This window comes from Syngnathus typhle, linkage group LG16 (genome assembly GCF_033458585.1).
Source record: "Syngnathus typhle isolate RoL2023-S1 ecotype Sweden linkage group LG16, RoL_Styp_1.0, whole genome shotgun sequence".
NCBI lineage: Eukaryota > Metazoa > Chordata > Actinopteri > Syngnathiformes > Syngnathidae > Syngnathus > Syngnathus typhle.
The window spans coordinates 5,258,708-5,274,332 of record NC_083753.1 but is presented as its reverse complement, the minus strand read 5'-3'; the positions used below and the strand labels follow the sequence as shown (position 1 = coordinate 5,274,332).

Here is a 15,625-nt window from a genome sequence, read left to right as displayed (position 1 = left end):
GTTCATTTGAATTGAGGCTTTTACTCTGAAGGGAGAAACACATCAGTCTTCCTGTTGCTGCTGGCTTGCTAACTGTCTTTTGCTCTAGCTCTCTCTCTCTCTCTCTCTCTTTCTTTCTCCGTTTCTCCCTCTCTCTGTGATTCTCTTTTCTTGCCACGATCATTGTGCGGCAGTGCGTGTATGTCTGGCAAAATGTGGAGCAGCCTTCGGGAGGGATGAGCTGCCGGGCAACTGAGGAGAAGGCCAGATAAGAGCAACAACAACAAAAAAAAAGGAAAATCATTTTGTGAAGATAGTTTTTCCCCGGAAGTCCCACGCAGAGAGAGGATTGCATGCTCACATTGTGCAAGTGTGTGTCACTCAGTTGGAGGGTGTGCGCGTGACTTCCAATCTGCGACGTAAAGGTGGATTTTGCCATGCAGACCAGCAGGTAACCAGGTAAGACTCGTGACAGACAGACAGACTCTTCTTTTTAGGATTGCTTTGAAGAGATAACCCCGGCCAATATGACTCACTCTAGCGGTAAGTCACAAAGAGAGCTATTGGCATTGTGTTTCATCAGCGATGCTCTGTCACTTGGAAATGAACAAATGAAGCAATATAGTAAGGAAGTAGCCCTTCCTCTTGCTGACGGACGGACCACACCAGATCATTACCTCTCAGTTGGGAAAGTGTCGTGGGAAGACCGATGCGGTGCATTCGGTGGTGGCATTTTTGGTTTTGGGCTATGGAAACACTTTTGGGAAGGAATGAAAAGGCAATCAAGTGGTGTGAAAAGAGGACAGGAAGGTGTCAATGTGGCCATTGTTACAGCAAATGAATTGACCAAACTCCGGAAGGTGCATGTCCACCATGACGCACGCCTATGAAGTTGCCTGCCACAGTGCTGTGAGGCAAAGTGGCCTGCTGGCCTGCCTGCCTGCCTGCCTGCCGGCGTGGCTGCCTGCCTGCCGGCGTGGCTGCCTGCCTGCCTGCCTGCCTGCCTGCCTGCCTGCCTGCCTGCCTGCCTGCCTGCCTGCCTGCCTGCCTGCCTGCCTGCCTGCCTGCCTGCCTGCCTGCCTGCCTGCCTGCCTGCCTGCCTGCCTGCCTGCCTGCCTGCCTGCCTGCCTGCCTGCTTGCTTGCCTGTCTGCCTGCCGGCGTGGCTGCCTGCCTGTCTGCCTTCCTTCCTTGCAGCAGAGTAGCGCTCGCTGTCTGTGCTTTCATTGGCGCCCCCTGAGTGTACCAGGATCTAAAAAAAAAAAAAAAACCAGACCTCAATGCTGACTTTAAGTAGGAGAAATAGGAATGAATTATAAATGAGTTATGTCCCAGCTGAGGGACGCCCGTCTCACTTTGATTGGAAGCAATGCGGTGAGCTCAACGTGGGCAAATTCTCCTAAGAAGGCAGAGATGGGAAAGATAAAATGGACGACTATTGGCTCATCTATGACCTGTCGTGTTTTCTTGCGAGGATTGAAATGCAGCTTTTCGCTACAAAATGTAAGCAGATGCAGGCAGGGACTTTGTTTGACAAGCCTGCTGTCTCCAAACCAGAGGGATGCTAATGGAGGAGAGCCACCATGCAGGCAGGCAAGGCAAGGCAAGGCAAGGCAAGGCAAGGCAAGGCAAAGCAAGGCAAGGCATTACCGCTGCTAGACAGAGCGAGCCTCGGAGGGAATGCATCCGTGAGTGCTTGTGTGAGGTGTTTCCATGGCAACCTGACAGGGGTGTGTTTGGTCCCCGGAGATGGTGCCAAACTAGACGGCACACACAGAGAGAGAGAGCGATGGACGCAGAAGAGAAAACTCCCGCTTGTTAAGGGGGATGGGAAGGAGAGGACAGAGGGAGGGAAGGAAGCAAGGAAGGAAGGCAGCAAGGAAGAAGGGCAGGTAGGAGCGTTTACCTCATCCTATTGTTTGTTTGCTCCTCTCCCTCCCCGCTGTGCTTGCCTGGCTAATATCCTCAACCTTCCTTCCTTCCTTCCTTCCTTCCTTCCTTCCTTCCTTCCTTCCTTCCTTCCTTCCTTCCTTCCTTCCTTCCTTCCTTCCTTCCTTCCTTCCTTCCTTCCTTCCTTCCTTCCTTCCTTCCTTCCTTCCTTCCTTCCTTCCTTCCTTCCTTCCTTCCTTTCTTCCTTTCTTCCTTTCTTCCTTTCTTCCTTTCTTCCTTCCTTCCTGCCTTCCTGCCTTCCTGCCTTCCTGCCTTCCTGCCTTCCTGCCTTCCTGCCTTCCTTCCCACGCACTCAACCTGTAGTCCTCGCTGTGGTTCTATTTGTGTCACGAGAGGCAGGCGGTTCCAACAGAATAGCACGGTTCACGGCAAAAGTGTTGCTCCTATTATTCCTTGTTTAATAATTTTCCAAGAATTGTGGCAGAAATTCAGGTGACCTACAGTAATTCAGTCATTATGTACATTACAAAAATTCTGAAAATATCCCCCCCCCCCCAAAAACAATCCCCATTTCCATTCGCAAGGTTGTCAGAAGCAACAAGTGTGATCACATTTCTTTCTCCATCGTACCATTTTTTGGAATTTCCAAACTCCTTTTCTCTCTTCCGATGTAAGTAAATGCACTTTACAGCATTTATTGAATGGCCCACCAATTCATATTGAGGAACTCCTTGTAGTACGTATTTGTTTCCACTGCCGTGCTGTCTGCGCAGCAATATGCCTGCCGTGCAACCAAGTTGAAGAAAGAAGAATTCGACACCATAAACAAAAGACACGTACAACAACCATGAGAATAGGGAGGGACACCTACGTACGTACACGTGAGCTGCCAGTCATCGTACGGGCCAGACTGATGAGACTTGCTGAAATCAATAGACAAGGTGGAGTGCGATGCAAAAAGAGGAACAAAACCAAAGCAAGCAAAGTGTGCTAAAGAAAATGTAAAGGGAGCATGAAAAGTGTGCTTTAGCAGCATTTCTTTTGCTCTGGAATGTGATGAAATACAAACTCTCATTTGAATCCATCATGCTATTTTTGAATTGGGAAAAACAAGGCGCTTCAACTTTGAGAGCCCTATTGACAGTTGTGTCAAGAACTCTGCTTAAATAAGGCAAGTTCCATTCGAATAGCAACATATCCAGCCAAAGAAAAAATCCCATCATAATTTGCCCATAGTACTCGGATAGCTTACGTGGAGCCGAGCCAAGCCAAGAGAGCTGGCTGGCTGGCTGGCAGTGTTGGAAAGATGTCACAAAGCGCAGGGGAAAAAGGTTTTCACAATTGCCATGGGAGATTTGAAAGGCTTTACGAAGTCAATCCAAAACCGGGATGGCCCCTAACCCTTATTTCGTTTGTTATTATTCTTACTACTAATAATGCAGTATTATTAGTCATCATCATTATTATCTTCACTATCAATTAAGTGAACAGATAGATTTGGAGTTGGGCCTACTTGGAATTTGGGAAAGCTGACATTGCTTGTGTGCAAATCATCACATCATAGCGTACATTGATTTTGGCAGCCCGCCGACCGAGGGAGGATCCGGGGTCGGACAAAGCTTGGACTTGGAAATGTACGTGAGTCTTGCGTTGTGGTTGTGGTTGATGTTGCCGGTTTGTCTCCAAATTGCATATGCTGACTGGTGGGTGGGCAGCAACTCATGGAATTATAAGAAATTTGTGAAATTTGATTTTGTGCGAGATGTCGCATCCAAAGCGTTCTTGGTTTGACTCATCAGCTGCTCCTTGTCCTTTGCCTCTTCAGCTGGTTGACCATCCGGCACACACACACTTAAATGGCAGCAATCCGAGCTGGCGATAGATCCATTGACTTGACATTTTGTCCCAGTTGTTCAAGTAGTGGCTTCGGAGACCTTTTGTTTGTTCGCTTGAGCTCGCTCGCTCGCCAGGCCATGTTTACTTGTTATGGTAGATGAACGTTGAGTTTGACTGGAGGGCCCTTTTGCATTGCAGATGTGCCTTTCTGTAGGCGTCGCAACAAACTCAAGGTTTCCCCATCTCCGCCGCTTGCTTGAAATTCATCAGTGGTGCGTGGGAATTTCACAGCTCAATAATGTGACTCTTTTCTTTTGTGCAGGTACGGCGCACCTCCTCGTGCATAATCCTCCTCTGCTTTTTCTCACACACTCCAGGGCTCCAAGCATAGGGGAGGTTTCATGTTGAAAAACAAAAGGAAGGACCTTGCTGGTAAGGAAGCTGCACACGTGTCATCCCCGTATTAATATCGTAATTAGAATTCCCATTGAGTTGATGAAAATCCATCCGATAATAATAACTTGAATCTCTGTGCCTTTAGTAGCCTTCCAAAAATCAAAACATTCATCGTGTTTACTATCAACTGGCGATCAACCAAACGGAATTATAGACAGCAGAGCCAGGTAGTCATTGTTGACGAGAGCCTAAGCATTTGCCGAAAAAAAATGGAGCGCACAACCTTCAAACCACGTGTGTAAAATCGCAAATAGGTATATTTGTCGATCCCAAAGACACGAGTAGTGGATGTATAATTTGGACCCAAATTTCTCCCCATAAATCTGCAAATTGCATGATAAAATGAGACAACAGATGTAAACAAATGCGTAACCCCTCTCATTTCAAATACATTTATTTGAGATATTTGTATTATAATATGATCCTTTTCAGCAGCAGGGTTACTGTCTGTTGGCCCTCTGTTGGCATATTATGGCAAGGTTAGCTCAGAGAATGCTGACTCAGCAGGGGATTATCGAGACCCGTGCAATTAAAGGATTAGTGAGAGTCACATCAATTTCCTTTGTTGTCACCGTCATAAAACAAGCCTAGGCGCAATGCACTCGATCGACTACAAGCCACTATTGGGGGGGGGGGGGGCAAAATCCAATTTCCACTTCAGTTTGTGCTTTGTACAGTTGTAAAAGAAACGTGGCATTGACAAACATCATACAGGAGCAGAAATTGGTCAAAAAGGGAAGAGGAACGCTTTGACTATGCTGGCAAGCTTGCTCTCCAAAGATAGGAGGTCCCTTCAGGCATTCCCATCTGGAAATCGCAAAAATATGCAGAATTGGAATACTTTGATGAAGCTCACCACCCTAAAATGATCCCAGCCCATCCCGGCCGGAAATGCTGCCTGAAGCCTTGGATGAGTCATGTTTACGAGATTCTCCTTAGTGGCAGGATGGTGTGGTGGTCAGCTCTTCATCATAGTTAGTTCTCAGGCCATCTGCTTGTGGCTGCCAAACGTGTCCAGGCAACAGCATAGGAAGAAATACAGCAACATGAAGAGAGTGTCCGTAACAGATTGAGTCCCATCCTGTTTGGTGGCATCCGATCCAAAAGCGGCTCCTGATTGCCTTTGGATTTGGAGGAAGGGCCGTGTGAGCGTTGAGCGCAAATCAACTCGTAGAGGAAGTGCACATAGAAACAAAGCCCTGCCCAAACACCTGCTGCACACGCACACACACACGTGTGTGGATTCCATGGGCAGCCCGCTGCATTCTTAATGTGAAGCCCTGGAAGGAACACGAACCCTATTCAAAGCAGCAATGTGGCCTTTGTGTTTCCTCTCAGCGGGTGCCGACACGCACCCATGCACGCAGGCAGGCGGGCAGGCAGGCAGGCGGGCAGGCAGGCAGGCAGGCAGACAGACAACCTGGCAGGCAGGCAGGCAGCCACGCAGGCAGGCTCCCCCCCCCCCCCCTCCCGCCCGAGGGGCAACGCATCTGCTCGTTAAGGATGAATGCGTTAGTTTGTCATTGGATGGTGGCGGCTGATTCCTTCATGCATCCTTTGGTTCCTTTTTTGGCCTAACTGGGCTGATGCTGGACATTGATGAATTTCTGTTCCACAGTCCCCAGAGCGCCTAACCATTTGCTGGCAGAAAGTAAGCGTTACTTTCAAGCAGCTGAAACCAGGTGAAGCCTAAATGTCCCGATGCGTCCAAGTGAGCAATGCAATGCTCACTCCTGCATAGATCATATCAGGACAGCACAGTATTCCAGGCTAGAATAAACATCAGTGTCCAAGGCCTCTGGCCTTCACTTCACTTGGAGCTTGATACGATGACGTAAGAAGTGAGCCACTTGTGTGAAAGGCAGGCATCTGAGAGTGCCGCTGCCTTTTCTTGTTTCCGAGCTTGAAAGTTCAGAAACATCCCAATAAAAAAGTCCATCATGAATCATTTTCCCTCATTATGCGGGCAACAAATTCACTTTGCGAGACAATCAGAGACGAGGACGTCAATGCGCAATTTCGGGATTGCAAATCATGTGCCTGACTCATTTCATTTGTGATGCCAGACCCTCCCGGACTTTCTACATTGAGATGAATAATGATGAGTTGCACCCATTGCCAATGCAAGTGGCCAACATAACTTGTATTTAAACATGTCCCTAGTCTAATGAATAATTCACTCCCCCCCCCCCCCCCCCCCCCTCAATGAAGGAGAACAGAATTGTTTACTCCATCAATCGGAGACTATTTGTGTTTCAAAGGGTGGGAACTGCGGCTTTGGTTGCTATGGCAACCGTTCCGCTCTTCTTTTCGTCAAGGAGCAGCAAAGAGACGTTGTACACGATTGTCAAAACTTGCTTGCTTACTGTAGAAGCAATTCCATAAGGTGAGCTTGATGACGTAGGTAGAGGAAATGGTGGTAACCATAGGAACAAAAGTATGCTTGCTGAAATGAGCCCGTTTGTCCTGTCTCACGCAGCTTTCATCCCGCCCTACATACCACCGGGCCAATGGCGAGTATGGATTTGGTTACCATGGAGACTAGGAATAGGGCTAGGTAGGGGTGGCTGCACTTACGGCCCCGTATCTAAAAAAGTGACTGCGAGCTGCAAAGCACACACCAGCCCCCACCATGACAGCTTGGATTCTATTTTCCCCCTGGGAAGTTTCTTTGCGGCCCCTAACCGTTTGGTGGCTGAAAGTAGACCAAACCAAACCAAACGGCTGCAACAGCGTCCGCGTTTTGACCAATGTGATTGAGGCTCTGCAGAATCACTGGAATCTACTTGGACCATAAATGCGCGCACTGAGGCAAATGAGTTTCTCCTGCCGCCAATTTTGAAGGGAGGCGCTTCCGTTGACTGGGAATTAAGTCGGCTGTGACCACGCCCTCAACGGCGCAAACCACTATGGATGGATGGATGGACGGATGGATGGACGGATGGATGGATGGATGGATGGATGGACGGACGGACGGACGGATGGATGGATAGATGGAGGGACGGACGGACGGACGGACGGACGGACAGATGGATGGATGAAAGTGATTCCCTGGTGCCTGTGCAGGAGGTTGAAGCACATTTGTTAGCAGATGTCCAGGGGCGAATGATGACACGTTGAAAAAGATGATAATCAAACATCAATGGTGTCAAGTGGCCACTTGGAGACCACCTTCCAATTCAACCCAGCGCGTGATGGATTCCTTTTGTAGGTCACCGGCAAACCTTGATAATCATAGCGCTAGAACTCCCTTGTTGCTTTTTAATCCGAAATGATTGCTCCTAAAGCTGTACACATAAAAGTCATCCGTGTTTTCAATCTATTGAACATCTCCTGATGGAAAAGAGAACATCTGCATCCCATCTCGTGAAGCACATTTCAAAAAAATAACTTGATCTATTATTGCTGTAATAGCAAGTAAGCCTAAGTGCTTGGGATATTTCCTGCCATTTATCTGTTTCAATGCTTGCTGTTAGGAGAGGAAACTAGCATGGCTCTTCTCACTTGCCAAGACGTGCTAAAGTGCACTCCAAATCCCCACGTGGCGCTTTGTCATATTTGGGCTGGAATTTGCAGAGGCGCTTATTGCTCATAAATCATAATCAGGTCACGCGTTATTCAACGTGGATTCCTATAGTATTTTCTACGCACACTTGCACGCAAAGGAGGGAGGGGCTTATTAAAGAAAGAGCCTTCCGTCCGTCACTTTGTGATGCAAATATGCAGGTGGGCGGGGCCAACGTGAAGATTTTTCACTGCGATTGCAGCACGTTTAAAAGGCACTCCATCTCCACTTTTCTTGCGCTCTTTCACCATTTTAGGGCCAGCCACCTTTTGGAAAAGGCTTGGACTAGAGATTGAGCCGCAACCTTCTCGGAGCATCACCGTCCATCCCTTTAGTGCTACTCCATGGACATGGCCCTCCGCCGGGCTGCCAACATGGCAAAAATGGCCAGCACCCGATGCTTTCAAGGAAAGAGTTCAAGGAAAAGTCCTCTCAGCAATGTCACCTTCCATGAATTTGCTTGGAACAGGACCAAAGTCCCCAGTGGAGATTGCTAATCCGTCCGTCCAAATGATTTGGTGAAACGTCTTACGAATCCCTGGTGTGTTATTTATTCAGCGCCAGGGAGCAGTGCCTGATCCCTTGCGGTTAAACGGAAGACCAACGAAAAGTCTGGCTTGAAAAAATCCTCTTCAAATGCAGGACAGACTTGAATGAGAAGATGGTCAGGACAAACGATTCCCTTGACTTTTCTGGCAAACATGCCAATCGTCGAATTGCCAATCGGCAGATGCGATCTGACGTTGGGCCTGCTTCGACTTTTCAAAACGTGCCGTCTAATCGCATCCATTTCAATCAAGTGATGTCAAATGCTGTATGCCGGCTATTTGAAAGGCTAGAACTAAAGTCAACATGCGCATCTGAATAGCATCCAATTTTGTTTCTATGAACGGCTGCTTGCGGTGAACGTGTGCCATGAAAAATGGATGACCTGGACCTTCTGAGAGTAAAACGAGACAGAAACCTAATGTGGAACAGGGGGAGGGTGCGTGTCCTTCAAGTAACACCTTGATTTAGAATTAGCAACGAGAGAAACAGAAAAGATTGCAACCCTTTGCTCAAGTTGAGCAGGGAAACAAAATGCCATTCGACACATTGTGCAAAATCTCTCGTGGGCTTGTTGTTGTTGTTTTCGGGAAATACGTAGACTAAATCTCCTTTGAAATGAAAGTAAGACATCTTTTCAAGCAATCTTTTGACACAATATGCCCTTGGATGAATGTGCTGCTGAGATGAGCCATGAAGTGGCGCAAATAGTGGAGAGTATGATTGCCAATGAAATATAGAAAAATAAATATACAAATTTTAAATACAAGTGAGGCTGGGTGGGGGTGCAGGGTAACAAGCAGCTTCAAGCTTTGCCTTAAATTGCTATTTATTCACAATTGTTTTGAAGAACGGAATTTCTTTTGGGGCGTAGCGTATCAGCCATGTGATGTCACAACATCCCGCTGGTACCGAAACAGAATGCTCATATTATTCACGCTCACAGCATAGATTCTTCGGCTGGAGCAGTTTTTTTCTGCGCAAGCAATGATGAAGTATTTCTGTCTAAATTTAGAGACTGCGGGATAATTCCATATTCCGTGTATGCCCGAGGCACATTCCACATACAACAAGCCACGTGGCTCCGCTGTTGATGGTTCAACAAGGCAGCCAGGCAGGCAGGCAGGCAGGCAGGGGCAGCCACGCAGGCAGGCAGGCAGGCAGGCAGCTACGCAGGCAGGCAGGCAGGCAGGCAAGCAGGCAGGCAGCTACGCAGGCAGGCAGCTACGCAGGCAGGCAGCTACGCAGGCAGGCAGCCACGCAGGCAGGCAGGCAGGCAAGCACCCTTGCGAGGAGCCAAGGCCACTGGTGCAGAAAGGAGATGTTTAATTGGTACCCTTTGAATGCACATTGCCTAATTAATCCCAATAGTATCCTGAAAAGTCCACTGACATTTTGCACATTGTCACCAAGGCCACAATTTCCATTTTTATTGTTGTGTTTCATACGCAGTCAATTTAGCATTTGTTTTGACAGCTAGCGGAAAGGACAAGGTACTTTCAACACTCAGAAGGGAATTCAATATGAACTCATCAGCTGCCCATCCATCAAATTGGAATGTAAAAGTAAGCGCCAGTGTACACGACAAGAAGAAATGAATGTTTTGGCAACATACGTATCATCCATCTCCGGTCAATGATCTAACGCACTGTTTTGCGTCGCTCACACTGCAGTCATAATCGCCCGCATGCAAACTCGCTCATGTGCAATAATTCCATTATTCATGCTGCTGCTATTATATAGGGAGAAGAGGAAAGCAGCAATCGTCTGAAGGAGAAACAAAAGCACCGCGTCATGTGTAGGACTCGCAGGTAGAAAGCACGCAAACAAACGGGAGGGACAAACCGTTTCAATATTGACATGATCCGTTTGGATGGGCTAAGCTTAGGTGAAAAATAATTGCAAGCCAACAAATGAATTCATGTTAGCAGGCCTGTGGGGAGACATTTATAGAGAGCATTTATAGCCCAGAGAGGAGATGATGCACGTGTAGATAATGGACCTGGCTGGAGGCCAAGATAGAAACTTTAGGGGTGCTCGCCACTCACAATTAACCAGACGGCAGCTCGCAATTAGTACATTCATAAAATATCAAACGTTTGACGATGGCGGACACCATCATATCAAAGCATCCTCTACAAAGAAAAACAATAACGGGGCAGAGTAGCGGTTAACATTCCATGTTCCGGGTTTGAGCCCAGGCCCTCCCCTGTGGATAATAAAACTTGCGGATCACACGCTAAAAGGCATGATTCATTTATACAGCCGCCTGCCTGTGTCTTGTCAGATCAATGTTGTATCTGAGCGTAGTCATTAAAAATGAATTGGCTTGGTCCAGTCACGACAAAATGGTGGGGCGCTAATGTCATGAACAAGGAAAGACATGGATGGGGCCGCTTTAAAGCGTGGCAACTTGGAAGAAAGGGAATCATCACACAATAATCTGGTGAGCTCGAGTGTCCCCTTCGCTTCATCCTTTTCTGCTTTTTTTCCGCACCCTTTTCCGCCTTGCACTGGCGTTTGCGCTCACTCCGAGTGACTCCTGTTTCAGCCTACTGTCACGCTCCAAGCAAGCGCTTTCACCGCGACTCGAATCCAATTCCGAAGCAAATCCCTAAAACGCTGACGTCTCCGAATTGTAAGGCTCGGTGTTTGCCTTCCACCTTGACTCACTTGAAATGTACGTGAAAGGAGAAGAGCTTGAGCAATTCAGTAGACACATAGTCACCAGCCCGGGCCCCTCATCAATTGCTCTCCTTCTTGTGCTTGAGTTGTCGGGGAGTGCAGAAGAACAGTCAATCCCACCCAGCGGTGGTTGAAGATCTGAAAAATGGAAGCGTCGAAATTAGGAGGACATTTCTGCAGAACTATAATGTATTATTCATTATTTCATTGTATTCATTTTAGTCTTTGATTATGATGATGTAGTTCTGTATATTTCTTGCTTGTTTGTTTGTTTGTTTGGCCATTTGACGGAGCAGAGCTATTGGTGATGCCCACAAATCACCTGAGCGCTTGCTCACTGCAGCACCGGACAACCGGCCTGTAATTATTCAAGCGAACGCCGGGCCTGGGAGGAACATTGGCTGACGGCTAAAGGCAGACTGATAAATACACAGAGACAGGAGCAGGCTCGCGGATGGATAATAAGCTAGACTGACACAGATAGTCGCCTGAGTGCAAAGCTTGGACGGACAGATGGATGGATGGATGGATGCATGCATGCATGCATGGATGAATAGGCGGGAAGATAGGTGGACAAAAAGCGAGGCGGTCGGTTCAACTAAGGCAACCGGGGTCATGAATGAATGACATTGGCTTCCATTTGTATGTTCGGTCAGTTCCGGGAGTGAAGAAAAATGAATAAAACAACACTCCTCTTCCTCTATTTGTCCTGGGTTTCATTAATTTGATTGGCAGACAGACCACGTGGGGCAGATGAGAGTCAAGGCTTGCGGTTGCCCTGGCGACGGCCTGCTCTTTGTTCCAAGCTCCATTCCTGGCATCTATCCGACGCATCTTATGCTGCGATCGATCAATACCCCGCCCCGTGGAGACTGTTGAGCGAGCGGATGTTTGTGCCATGCCGGGAGTGTGAAAAGGAAAGGTGGGGGTGGGGGGGCGCAAAAGAAGAAGCTGAGTGCTGGACTGACCGGTGAGGTCTTCTTTTTAATGTCACTCGCATCCATATCAACGTCTGCTTTGTGTCATCTGCTTACCTTGCCAGGATTCCACCTTGACACAACTTCTCACATCTCTGAGTTGTTCTTTTTTTCCTCCCCTCGTCAGTGCATTCAAATATTTCCGCCACTCATTGGCAAAGATAGCCATGAGCAGAATGTAGAGACTTTTGGTAAGGAGGCAATTATTGCCAGGAATATTGTTCTGCCAAATAAAGCATTTCCAAAATACCATGATGTGAGGAAATATTTGCATGGATGTTTGCCCATTCATTTGCCATTTTCTGTTGAGCATCAAGCCAGTGATGCTTGAATACAGAGCATAAGCATTGCAATGGCGTGCTCGAAGATTATGGAAGCAAATATTTGCTGCCACTACATTGTTGATTGTCTGCGCCCCGATCAATTTGAACAACCTGCAAAAGCAAAATGGACTCGCACGCGCAGGCATAAACGGCGGTGTAATGAGGGAGGGAGGGAGGCAGTGAGGCTCCTCTTTTGCGGCCGGCCACTCCGGTTAGCCCGCAAGCTTTTGCTGTGATGAACGTGGGCATTTTTTTTGTCACAAATCTCTTTGGTTCTTCCTTCCAGGGCCCGACGGTGATGGTGTTTTGGACGCGTAAGGAGCTGCGCGGCGCCAGCGGCCAACGTGGGTAAAGCAGTCATGCGGCGCTACCACATCCTCGCGGGTGGGGCCGTGCTGCTTCTCCTGGCCGGACTGGCCCTGAGTTGCCCCGCCCGATGCGAGTGCTCGGCCCAGAGCAAGTCGGTGAGCTGCCACCGCAAGCGTCTGGCCGCCGTCCCCGAAGGCGTCCCCATCGAAACGCGCGTCCTGGACCTCAGCAAAAACAAGTTACGCATCATCACCCCGGACAACTTCTCTTCCTTCCATCTCCTGGAGGACCTGGACCTCAGCGACAACCTGATCAGCGTGGTGGAAATCGGATCCTTTCGCTCTCAGCTGGCTCTGCGCTCGCTCAACTTGCGCAGTAACGCCATCCAGCTGGTTCCGGCGGGCGTGCTGGCGGGCCTGGGCAACCTCACTGGCCTTGACCTCGACCACAACAGACTTGTAGTTCTGCTGGACCACGCCTTCCAAGATCTGCGCAAGTTGGCCTCCCTCCAGGTGGGCGACAACGAACTGGTTTTCATCTCCCAGAGGGCCTTCGTGGGATTGAGCGGACTGCAAAGTCTGACCCTGGAACGCTCCAATCTCAGCGCGGTGCCGACCGAGGCTTTGGCGCATCTCCACAACCTGGTGGAACTGCGAATGCGCCATTTGAGCATCGCCTTGCTCAAGCCCTTCTCTTTTAAAAGGCTCTCGCGTCTGTGCCGACTGGAGCTGGACTACTGGCCCTGGTTGGACAGCCTCCCCCCTCTGTCGCTGCACGGCCTCAACCTCACCCAATTGTTCCTGACCAACACCAACGTGTCGGCCTTCCCCGGCGCGGCCTTGCGCCACCTGCCCTACCTCACTCACCTCAACTTGTCTTTCTCCCGAATCGAGCATATCCATCAAGGCGAGCTGGGGCACTTCCCGCACCTGACGGAGCTTCGCCTGCAAGGGGCTCGGCTGCTTTCCATCGAAGTGGACGCGTTCGTCGGCCTGGTGTCCTTGCAACTCCTGGACGTGTCGCAGAACCGCCTGGACTCTCTGGAGAGGGGAGTTTTCGCCTCGCCCGACGCCCTCCACAGGCTTTGTCTGGGCGGCAACCCCTTGGTGTGTGACTGCAGACTGCTTTGGTTGCTGAATAGCCACAAGCCGCCCTCCCTCCATCTTCTCGACCTGCAGCCCCAGTGCAGCGCCCCCGAGTACCTGTCGGGCAAAACTCTGCGCGAGCTCAAGGAGCCGCTGGTCTCTCGGTACATGACCTGCTCCGAGCCTCGGATCGGAGCCAACGCCACGCAGTTGCTGATGGCCTACGAGGGCCAGCCGGCCCGCTTGAGCTGCGCGGCCGAGGGAGCGCCCAGGCCTTCGGTGGTCTGGATTACTCCTCACAGACGCTACGTGACGGCCAAGAGCAGCGGCAGGGTGGAAGTCGGAGCAGACGGCACCCTGGAGATCAAGGCGGCCGAGCTGCACGACAGCGGCCTGTACCGCTGTATCGCCAGCAACCCCGCCGGCAACGCCAGCTTGTGGGCCTCCCTGGCCGTCAAGGGTCTGGGCGGTAGGGACGGCTTGCGCGGTAGCAACAGGAGCTCCAATTACATGGCAAACTCCAGCAGCGGCAGCGGCAGCAGCAGCAGCAGCACTTGGGGGAACGGCACCGTGTTGTACAACATGACGGTGCCCATAGACATCAAGACTATCATTATATCCACGGCCATGGGCTGCTTGTCCTTTCTAGGCGTGGTGGTTTTCTGCTTCCTGCTTCTGTTTGCCTGGAGTCGAGGCAAAGGACGCCATAAGAGCAACTTTGATATCGAGTACGTCCCGCGCAAAAGCAACGGGGCCTCGGCCGAAGCCGCGGAAAGCAGCGGCCCCCGACGAGTCAATATGAAAATGATTTGAAGGGAAAAAAAACAAACCATGTTGTCGTACAGTGGCTGTGGATGAAGTGGATTGCGTGAAACCGTCAACGTGTTGATATGACTCATGTCCTTGCATTACATGGAATATAATACTATAATCGACATATCAATATGGAGTGTTGCACTTGGCATGTGTATCAGTGGTGATGTGATGAGTCGTGATGTTGTCGATTATCCGTGACATCAAAGTGAAGGACGGGACGGGACGGGTCGGGACGGGGGTCTTCTGAGCAGCCGCCGGCATTGCTGCGATAGGTCAGGACTAAATTGTTTAATACCCATCTTAGCTGCAGTGTGAAAGTTGTAATCATGTGCGCTGCGCGTGCCTGGCTGTACGTACCTACCTACGTACGTACGTAGGTAGGTAGGGAGGGAGGGAGGTACGCATGTTGCATTTGTGTCTTTCTTTGTGCATGTGCACGCATTGCCTTTCTTATCTCAAAGAAATATTCAAAAGATGGACTGCACATATGTTTTGTATGGGGAAGTGATTCTTAAAATGAAGAAATGCTGCATCCATTTACAAATGATTGTTGCCCTCATGCAATGAATCCAACTGTTGGGGACTCCACTTAACTCAGGATGCGGAGGCGTCTCCTGGGAAAGAACACTGGTCAAAAGCTCCCAGCCATGGCAAAGTTAAGCCTCAGCGAGTTAGGGCTTCAATTTCCCCTCCTATTTCTTCGATGCCACCTCTTGACTTCTTAAGCCTCCGCTTATTCCATAGGTGTCGATTTCAAACTTGTAGTGGATTCTTTCTCGTAATGTTGCGTTTCTTTGTGGGCAAATCTTTCCAATGTTTGATGTAGGCAATATTGGCTCTAAAAATAGTCGCGAGGGCAAGTCCTTTGCATTACGGATGGATGTGGCTGGTGTTTATTTCTGTCATTTTGTCGTATAATTGTTTTCATATTGATGGGTATATTTTCAAAGGAAAATAAATATTAGATGCTTTCCTAGCATCAGAATAGCTACGTCTGCTATTCAATATTGACGATGGCATCATTTGTGACCACTTCATGTTACGGGCAAAGGGAGAGTTGTTTGTGGTTTTGACTTTCAAAGGAAATGAACGACACATGAAGACGTCTCCACCGAGATGACGATCAACAAGCCGTACCCGCGGCATCTCTGGCTTGTGGA

At 49.3% G+C, this 15,625-nt stretch overlaps 1 protein-coding gene across 9 annotated transcripts; it reads left to right on the top strand.

The window, feature by feature from the left end:
* The first annotated feature begins 51 nt into the window (after window positions 1-51).
* On the top strand, window positions 52-15,476 carry lingo2b (leucine rich repeat and Ig domain containing 2b). 9 transcript variants are annotated; one of them, XM_061301837.1, is made up of 4 exons: window positions 52-438; window positions 3,902-3,936; window positions 4,026-4,135; window positions 12,542-15,476. In XM_061301837.1, exon 4 carries the CDS (start codon window positions 12,615-12,617, stop codon window positions 14,460-14,462), a length of 1,848 nt encoding a protein of 615 aa, XP_061157821.1. In that variant the 5' UTR covers window positions 52-438; window positions 3,902-3,936; window positions 4,026-4,135; window positions 12,542-12,614; the 3' UTR covers window positions 14,463-15,476. The 9 variants fall into 9 exon arrangements, 7 of the variants coding, with proteins under 7 accessions (XP_061157821.1, XP_061157823.1, XP_061157819.1 ...); XR_009718428.1 differs by lacking the exons at window positions 3,902-3,936; window positions 12,542-15,476 and adding an exon at window positions 7,981-12,406 and having other exon boundaries at window positions 4,081-4,135; XR_009718427.1 differs by lacking the exons at window positions 3,902-3,936; window positions 12,542-15,476 and adding an exon at window positions 7,981-12,406.
* The last annotated feature ends 149 nt before the right edge of the window (window positions 15,477-15,625 follow it).